This window comes from Salvia splendens, chromosome 2 (genome assembly GCF_004379255.2).
Source record: "Salvia splendens isolate huo1 chromosome 2, SspV2, whole genome shotgun sequence".
Classification (NCBI taxonomy): domain Eukaryota; kingdom Viridiplantae; phylum Streptophyta; class Magnoliopsida; order Lamiales; family Lamiaceae; genus Salvia; species Salvia splendens.
Window position 1 is genome coordinate 33,099,732 of NC_056033.1, and position 9,392 is coordinate 33,109,123.

Sequence of the window (9,392 nt, forward strand, 5' to 3'; positions counted from 1 at the left end):
TATTTAAATTGAATAATAGAATGGTGGGACTCATGTGCTCGTTCTTACGGAAGAGCACAGCTGTGATTGTTGTGCTCTTGTCTAAGAACAGACAGAAAAAGTGGGGCCGGGCCCACAACCGTGCTCGTTGACAAGATCACGGTCGTGGGTGCTCTCAAGTCAAAAAGAGAATACAATTTGAGTGGCTTTAAACCGAAAGTCCGTATAATTTTGGGAGCATCTCCAGAGCTGCCCGTAAATTAAATCCGCAATCTGCCCGAAACCGCACGGAATAGCTGCCCGCGGGCAGCCCAAACTCCAATACCTCTCCTACTCTCCACTATCATCAATCACACATTCACTCCCCAACGCCACCACCACGCCGCCCTTCCTCCGCCGTGGTGGCTGGCCTATCGTGAATGCGAAAATGGGGCAAGGACTCAGATGCAGGGAGCTCGAGGATACTGAGCTGTTCAACGCAGTTCAGAACGGAGAGATTGACACTGTCGAAGCGCTGGCCGCGGAAGCCCCAAATCTCTTGACGATCAAAACTGCTCACGGCCGGCTCTCCGCGCTCCACGTGGCAGCTGCCTATGGGCGCCTCGAGGTGGGCGTCTCTTTAATTTTTGCTGCTTGATTGATTGGCATCGCCATGCTTTCTGGATTTTGTTTCGACAGAGTTGTTTGATTTGTATGAATTGTGCTTTTTTTCTCTTAGGTTCTTTCTATGCTTCTAGATCGGTTCGGGAATCCAGATATCTTGAATCGGCACAAACAGGTCTGATATAATTCTCGATCGTTTTTTACAAGTTTTGTGTTTTTGATCATTGTCATTTTAATAGATTCGTATGTTGTTGTTTGCTTAGACTCCATTGATGTTAGCTGCGATTCACGGCAAGCTCTCCTGCGTGGAAAGGCTTATTCAAGCAGGAGCTAATGTATGAGAGTTTTCCCTTTTGTGTTTTTTCCTGCTTTTATTGAGAATATGCCTTTTAATTTGATGATGGATTTTGGTGGTGATATTGCAGGTATTATTATTTGATACATTACATGGGAGAACATGTTTGCATTATGCAGCTTATTATGGTCACTCAGATTGCCTCCAATTGATTCTTTCTGCTGGCAATTCCACCCCAGTTTCTCAATCTTGGTAACTCCCTGTTTCTCATTGATTTTTTCTTGAATTTCAAGTTTTTTTTTGTGTGTGTGTGTGTTTGTTTGTTTCATCAGCTTATTCTATTCTTTGGATTGTTTAGGGGATTTTCAAGATTTGTTAATGTCAGAGACGGTAGTGGTGCAACCCCATTGCATTTAGCTGCCCGGCAAAAGCGCACAGATTGTGTTCACATTCTACTAAGCAGTGGAGCTCTCGTCTGTGCTTCTACGGGTGGATATAGGTATCACTGTCTCAGTTTTACTAGCATTTGTTTTGAGTGATTCGGTTTAAGTGACTGATGTAGTTGCAGCTATCCTGGTAGCACGCCTCTGCATCTGGCTGCTCGTGGAGGCTCATTGGACTGTGTTCGTGAATTGCTTGCCCGCGGTGCTGATAGACTTCAAAGAGATTCATCCGGGTTAGGAACCTAAATCCTTTACTATGAAATGCAAATAAATGTATTTGTGAACCTTGATCCCAATAATTGTTATATGCGCGTTGCTAGTGCTGTTTGAATAGAATGTTTGTGTGAAAGCTTAAACTGAAACACATAGTTCAATGTTACAACCTCGGCCAACTCTTTCCCTTTGTGTCCGTGCATTTGATGCACACATTATTCCGTTCTATCTGTACCCTGCTGATTCTGTCTAAGTGAAAGATCGATTATATGTTATGGTGTCTCTGCAGGAGAATACCTTACATGGTTGCTGTGAAGCACAAACATGACGCATGTGCTGCTTTGTTGAACCCTTTGGCACCAGAGCCTCTAACTTGGCCATCACCATTGAAGTTCATTAGTGAGCTCAATCCCGATGCAAAATCCTTGCTAGAGAAAGCCCTGATCGAAGCCAACAAAAAGAGAGAAAAGGCCATCTTGACAGAAACACCTTGTACTGCTCAATCACTCCCATATTCTGGTGGAATTGACGATGAATCTGAGGTAATCAGGTAAATAAGATGACTAAACATGGTACTTGTTGGAAAATGTTTACACAAAATAAGAGAAACTGAAGGCATAAAAGGATCTAAGTAAAACCTAATAAAAGACACATTGCTCTTAAATATACATGAGAATGATGTATTTCTTACAAACAGAATGGGGAGATTATACAGCTGACTCTGCATAATGGGAAAACCCTAGTTTGTTGCTTGGGAAAATAGGATATCTTTGTTTTTGTCAGTTGAGAAACGTATTCGACTTTTCGAATGATTAGTGGCAGAAGGTTGCTCTGAAGCTTTTTGATTATGGCTTTCTAAATCGCCATATTTGTTTGTGTTGATGCTGCATCCGCTTGCATGTTGTTTCCATTATGTTTGAGTTAAGTGTTTGGCATACAATGCAGGGTGGAGATGCGGAGCTATGCTGCATTTGCTTCGAGCAGGTGTGTACAATCGAGGTGCAAAACTGCAGTCATGAGATGTGTGCTCATTGCGTTCTAGCCCTTTGCTGTCACAGCAAACCCAATTCCTCTTCCAAGATTCCAGTCTGCCCCTTCTGCCGAAGCACCATCACTCGACTAGCTGTTGCCAAGACCAAAATCGACACCAAAACAGAGTTGGAGCCGGCTCCTGCAAAGCCAAGAGCAAGAATATCACTTAATCTTGGTGAAGGGAGCAGCAGCTTCAAGAGTTTGTCGTCACTGAGCTCGTTTGGGAGGTTAGGGCGCAGCTCCGGGAAGGTCGTTGCAGAGTGCGACCACGAGATGGTTAAGGCGTGATAGCGCTGAGGGCTTAAAAGTGCAAATGAGATTTCATCTCCGCTTTAGAAAACTAAATCATGGATTCAATTGAAAGTCTTAGGCCATCAATGAATTATCTTAAGGCGGCAACAACTGTTTGTGACTAATTCAATTCGTCCAAGTTGAAGCTGAGTCTCTGAATAGTATTTCATCTAAATGGGAAAATGAATATCTGAATTTGGCTATCGTCTCTTTTTTTGACATACATATTTTCAAGCATCTTATTTGTTTCAACTGTCAAATGCTGAATTTCGAAATCTGAGAGAACACTTCAACAACTGGCTTGAATTGACTAATCGTGTGTAATGTTGGAATGGAACAGAAAAAGAAAATCTAAAAGATGCTTGAAAAGTTCCGACAATGTTTAATTCTGTCGAATTCTTCATAAATTACTGAGGTGAGAGAGGATAGATCCGTGAGATCTGACTTTTATTTTATTTTATTTTATTTTATTTTATTTTATTTTATTTTATTTTATTTTATTTTATTTTATAGTAGAAATTCCACAGAATTAAATTTGGAGGGTGCAATTGCATCTCGCCTAAGTGTGTGATGCCAAGTACTAATAGCTTACGTTCTTGTACACTATAGTAATTTGTCTATTACTAATAACTTCCTTTTTCTTAGAAAGTCAATTGTCTTTTTAACAACTTGCGTATGCGAAGAATTGTAAGTTGACTATGGACTCTTATATCATTATTTGCGTTTAAGTGTTGAGTTGCGTCAACAATATTTAATACAGTATCGAGTTTCTTGTCTCCTATTAAATATGACTTTATTGTAGAATCTCCATTATTCTTTATTCTACTTTATTTTCTTTTCGCATTAACTATATTTACTACTCTTTCTGCCCATGAAAAATAGGGCACTTTCATTTTCTGCATTCGTTTTACAAAAATGATAATAAATAGTTAAAGTGGAGAGAAAGTAAAGTACGAGAGAGAATAATGTAGAGAACTATCGATTATCATTTTTTTCAAAACGAAAGCAAAAAATAAAAGTGTCCTATTTTTCGTGGAAGGGGAGTATTATTTTTAAAAATGAGTGTAGAAAATGAAATGACTTAACTACCATGGAATGGATGGAGTACTAATTGAGACCCGCATCATTGTGCCCGATGTATATAGCATTTTTGGATTTTGATCTATGCAAAACTAGATCTAGAGCATTTAAATAAATGATGACCTAAAACGCAGAATAAAATGACATCAAACCCAGATTTTATAAAATGCTAATAATGACCTTCCGTATGTTTGGTTAATTATTGACTATTAGATTACCTAATCCTAAGGCCAAGATTTAAATTGCATTTTTGGATTTAGATGCATTATAATTTGTATCTATCTCCCCAGCATTTCGTCTATTTAAACCTCTGTTGTGATCAATAAACGTAACTAAAAATCTGATTGACGCACAATAATTAAGGTGTATAAAGGTGTTTGCCTAGATAATTTTCTTGCATTAGTTGTCATTTTAGTTAAGAAAAAAAGTAAAAAACAGTAACATGTTAGAATTTTGCTTGGTCAACGTAGTTTGATCGGGTCATACAAATATCAAAAGTATTATTTTATGAAAGCAAATGGTATAGGATCGATCTACGCTTCTATTAGATAATCATAGTATATTCACTTTGTCTAAATCAACTTGCAGAAATCTAGTAAATTAAAATTTGTAGTTTGAAAATGGAAGTATAATACTCCATTAGTTGATGTGTTGATTAACATCAAAGTTAAATGAGTCTTTATTATTTAACATACTTCATCAAGACACAACAATTATGTTCACAACTGACAAGCCTGCACGCGCGCGTTCGCTTCCTCTCGCTTCACCTCGTGTCAAATGTTGTGGACTTGGATCTTGACAATTGATCTTCGGATTTGGTTCGGATTCAACTTAATCATTTTGGAATGCTGCACTATGCCTATAAATGAGATAGTCATTCCATGCATTCTACATACCACATTGTGCATAATACCACATACAAAACTCTACATATCCATTCCATAGTCAAAGTTACGTCCTCGCTTCATCCAATTAGCTAGAGCTCGTTCGGTCAGTAGTGAACGAGACGAAGTCATTTTATTTATGGTGACGATTTTCTTAAATTAAGAGCACTACCAGGATGTATCTCATCTTACGTATAGGAGCCTTCTTCGACTAGACCCTTCACAGTTTTTTGCTTATTACTATTATGGTTTATGTTTCAGTTTTTGTTTGTGTACTCTCTCTGGTAGTATTGAACTGCATTACACCCACCCAGTTTTCAACATATTGTATATTACCTATTATGTGATCTCCTAGTCAGATGGTGTATTATATTTCATCAATGCCAGAGAAAAGGACAGCAGCAATTAATCCCGGACCGGAAAAACAAGGGCTCACACGTGAAGGTACAAGAAGAGGAATCTCAAACAAGACATTGCCATTAATAATGAAGGTAGCGTGGCGTGCCTTCACATCTCACCCTTAAAATCCAAGTTTAATGAAGCATCTTATTTCAATGAGATCCAAACACCAATACTAACTCCAAGAAAAGAATATTCAAATTATATCTCATAATCCAAAAACAAAAAGAAAGAAAGAAACTAGTCAATTAATTTGATGATGATTGAGCGCATAAACACGAGAGAAGTAAGGGAGGGGCATGATGATGAGATAGCAAGTCCCTAGCGAAGGGCGAGGGCGGTCGAGGAGGAGCAACGTGTCCGCCTACAAACAAGGTGTTGTGATTGGAGATTTGCGAGAAATCATCGACTCCTTGCCCAGCAGCAGTCCTCTCTGCTTGGAGCAGGTGGGCGAGGGACGGTGCGTTGCTCATGCTCACTGCATCGGTGCTCAGCCTCGAGCACAGCGACAGGAACCATGTCCTCGTCTTCTTGCTCCTCGCGGCCTGGTCGGGAGCTCGCCCCCGCCTTGATCTCCGCGACAGCTCTAGGATGCTCGAGATCCCAATCAGGCTCCCTAGAGTGATGCTCTTGTCATGAAAGAATGAACCTGTCGACTATATTAATATTGTTTCTCTTAGAAAATATAATCCGGAAAATAAAAGACTAATACATAAAAATAAAATAAGATTGGAGAATTGTAAAAACTACATTGTATATTTCTATCAATTTCATTTATATACATATTTTTCATCTTCAATTTAATCAAGAATCATCACCTACCGCAAACAATTACTACCAATCATCAAGCTCAAATTTTTAATCATGGTTATTGACCACACATAAAATTGGCCAAATTTTTTTTTATAGAAGCATCAATAAAACACATAGACAATGTAGGCATCTTTGGTCGTTGGATTGAGATTTGTGAAAGTGAAGATTGGAAGCATAGAATAGTCAAAGACAGAAAGAAGAAGGGGCATGTGAAAGGGAGTAAAGTAGTAGCACACTGCCTCACTCAGTCTGACAAGTTATAAAATAGTAGCCACTTTTCGGAATAATGTTGCAACTCTGAAGCACTACACCACAAAATTAATAAAGTGGGGGACAACTTGTTGATGAAGATCTTGAGTAATTAAGATTCCTAGACGCTCCCTCAATCTCAGTTATTACTATAATTTCCAAATACAAGAAAATAATTAAATGAATGGAAAGTAATAAATAAACCAGAGTATCAAGATCAGAAGAGAAATCGTCGGAGGAGATTGGGGAAGAGGTAAGCAAAGTGTTGAAGGAGAGAGAGGCATTGAGATCACGGTTCCTCTCCAGCCCAACTCTCACGTTCAGCGGCTGCAGCCCCAGCGGCCACCCTTCTTCCTGCTCAATACACACACACACACACACGCTCATAATTAAATTATCTATAATGCGAAAATACACACACACAGAGAATGAGTATAAACTGTGGATGTGTGTCCATGCAAATCATGCAAAGTATCATTCTTGCATAAGCAAAGTATCATTCTTGCAGCCGCAAGTTATCATTCTTGCTGCCGCAAGTTATCATTCTTACACTGGCGGACTATCATTCTTGCGCAAGGAAACTATCATTCTTGCGCAAGGAAACTATCATTCTTGAGCAACTCATTCACGTCAAGCTGCTGATTTGATTAAGTGATAGAGCCGTTGGAGCTCGAGGAAGAGATCAAGAAAGGAGCTCGGTTTGGTGAGCTGAAACTAGCCGTTGGGAATCAGCGGTTATAACTGTTTTGTGTAAAATCAGTTGATGGGTTATTTTCTTGTTCTTCGCATATATAGCTCGATAGTTTCCAGTTGAAAAGATAGAAGAAAGAATACACAATACACATACACAATTAGGAGATTATTGCTCCAGCTTGCGATTAGTTTGGAGTGATTGAATTGTGAGTGTGAGTTCATTGTATTTGAGAGTTGTTCATCAATAAGATTCCGGTCATCTTCTCCGTGGACGTAGGTGGTTTATCACCGAACCACGTTACATCGTTGTGTGCTTTATTCTTTCGTTCGTGCGCGTGTGAGATCGGCGGTATCAAGACCCAACAAGTGGCGCCGTCTGTGGGAAGATCCCAGAGGTTTTCTTGTTGATTGTTTTTCTGGGTGAGTTAGGGTCCAGAAGCTCTGGTGTCTAAGCCGATCTTGACGATTGTCCACCGTCTGTTCGAAGAAATGTCCACGGCCAAGTTTGAGGTGGAGAAGTTCACCGGCAGAAACGACTTTGGGCTGTGGAGGTTGAAGATGAAGGCTATCTTGATGCAGCAAGGCCTATGGGATATCTTGAAGGATGGCACCGAGGCTAAAGAAAAGCCTGAGGCCGATGAGAAAGAAAAAGGAAGGCTTCAAGATATGCAATATAAGGCTTACAGCACCCTGATCTTGAACTTGACAGATAGGGTGCTGAGGGAAGTTTCCAAAGAGGAGACGGCTGCGGGCGTTTGGACAAAACTTGAGTCATTGTATATGACCAAGTCTCTTGCAAATCGTTTGCATTTGAAGCAGAAACTTCTTGCTTTCAAGTTTTCAGATGGAAAGAGCATTTCTGAACAGCTTGAGGAGTTTGGGAAATGCATAGATGATCTTGAAAACATTGATGAGGTGATTAAGGATGAAGATAAGGCTTTAATGTTGCTCAATTCCCTGCCCAAGAGTTATGAGCACTTCAAGGATGCAGTGCTTCTTGGTAGAGAGGCCAAGGTTACATATGAAGAGATACATTCTGCATTGAAGCTGAAGGAATCGCAGAAGGCTGATGCTAAACAACCTGATCCAGTGGCTGAGAGCCTGCATGTGAAGAACAATCAGAATAAGAAGGGTTCCAAGAAGAAGTTCCAGAAGAAGGAAGAAGGTGGGGGGTGGAAGGAGAAAATGAGCTGTCACTACTGTAAAAAACCCGGCCATTTAAAGAAACATTGTTTTGCTTGGAAGAAAAAACAAGAGCAAGAAAGGGCTGGGAATGCAGAGACCGCTGATCTGGCTCAGGATGTTGAGGATAATGAGGCTTTGAATATCCACTCAGGGGCCAAGATTGAAGAATGCTGGATCATGGATTCAGGTTGCTCCTTTCACATTTGTTCCCACAAGTCTTGGTTCCAAGAATTATCAGATTGGGAAGGATCAGTGATACTAGGGAATGATCAAATGTGTAATGTCAAGGGCATTGGGAATATCAGACTGAGAATGAAGGATGGGAGTGTGAAAACTCTCACAGAGGTCAGATTTATACCTCAAATTAAGAGAAATTTGATATCTCTTGGAATGTTGGAATCAAAGGGGTGCAGGTTTGATTCTGGTAATGGGGTTCTTAGAGTAACTAAAGGCTCCAGAATTGTGATGGAAGCTCAAAGAAAGAACAGCCTATATTACTTGGTTGGTGAGACAGTGGTGGATTCTGTCAATACTGCTCAGTCAGAGAACTTGAATCTTTGGCATGCCAGGTTGGGGCATGTGGGTGAGAAGGGCATCAGAGAACTTGCTAAGCATGGGGTTATGAAGCTGGGTGCAACAGAGAAGTTGAGCAAATGTGAGTCCTGTATGCTTGGGAAGGCCAAAAGGTTGCCATTCACTGGAGGAAAGCACACATCTACAAGACCTTTTGTGTATGCCCACAGTGACCTGTGGGGGCCATCTCCAACAGAATCCATAGGTGGAGGTAAGTATTTTATCTCCATCATAGATGATTACTCTAGGAAAGTGTGGATTTATATTCTGAAAGAAAAGTCTCAAGCATTTGAAAGATTCAAAGAATGGCATACAAGATATGAGAATGAAAGAGGATCTGTCTTGAAGTATCTGCGGACTGACAATGGGATGGAATTTTATCTGCTGAGTTTGATGATTTCTGTAAAATGAAGGGAATAAGAAGGCATAGGACAGTGCCTAGGACCCCTCAGCAAAATGGATTGGCAGAGAGAATGAATAGGACATTGCTAGAAAGAGTGAGATGCATGTTGTTCTCCTCTGGGATGCCAAAGAAATTCTGGGCAGAAGCTATGTCTACTGCAGCTAATCTGATTAACAAATGCCCCTCCTCAGCAATATCAAATGAAACTCCAGATCAGAGATGGTATGGAAGCCTTGGTGATTACTCCACTCTGAGGG

The 9,392-nt window shown here is 40.3% G+C and overlaps 2 protein-coding genes across 4 annotated transcripts; one reads left to right on the top strand and one right to left on the bottom strand.

Annotated features, from left to right (window-relative positions):
- The first annotated feature begins 261 nt into the window (after window positions 1-261).
- Window positions 262-3,059, top strand: LOC121764800 (putative E3 ubiquitin-protein ligase XBAT31). Of its 3 annotated transcripts, none has more exons than XM_042160833.1 (8): window positions 262-586; window positions 698-757; window positions 846-917; window positions 1,008-1,129; window positions 1,236-1,376; window positions 1,458-1,553; window positions 1,823-2,075; window positions 2,479-3,059. In XM_042160833.1, the coding sequence occupies exons 1-8, from the start codon at window positions 407-409 to the stop codon at window positions 2,851-2,853; spliced, it is 1,299 nt and encodes a 432-aa protein (XP_042016767.1). In that variant the 5' UTR covers window positions 262-406; the 3' UTR covers window positions 2,854-3,059. The 3 variants fall into 3 exon arrangements, with proteins under 3 accessions (XP_042016767.1, XP_042016775.1, XP_042016762.1); XM_042160841.1 differs by having other exon boundaries at window positions 272-586; window positions 1,446-1,553; window positions 1,823-2,083; window positions 2,479-2,707; XM_042160828.1 differs by having other exon boundaries at window positions 283-586; window positions 1,446-1,553.
- Window positions 3,060-5,395: 2,336 nt separating this feature from the next.
- On the bottom strand, window positions 5,396-6,668 carry LOC121778584 (uncharacterized protein At3g17950-like). The gene is made up of 2 exons (XM_042175954.1): window positions 6,486-6,668; window positions 5,396-5,875 (listed from the first exon to the last, which is right to left on the bottom strand). The coding sequence occupies exons 1-2, from the start codon at window positions 6,666-6,668 to the stop codon at window positions 5,468-5,470; spliced, it is 591 nt and encodes a 196-aa protein (XP_042031888.1). The 3' UTR covers window positions 5,396-5,467.
- Window positions 6,669-9,392: the final 2,724 nt, after the last annotated feature.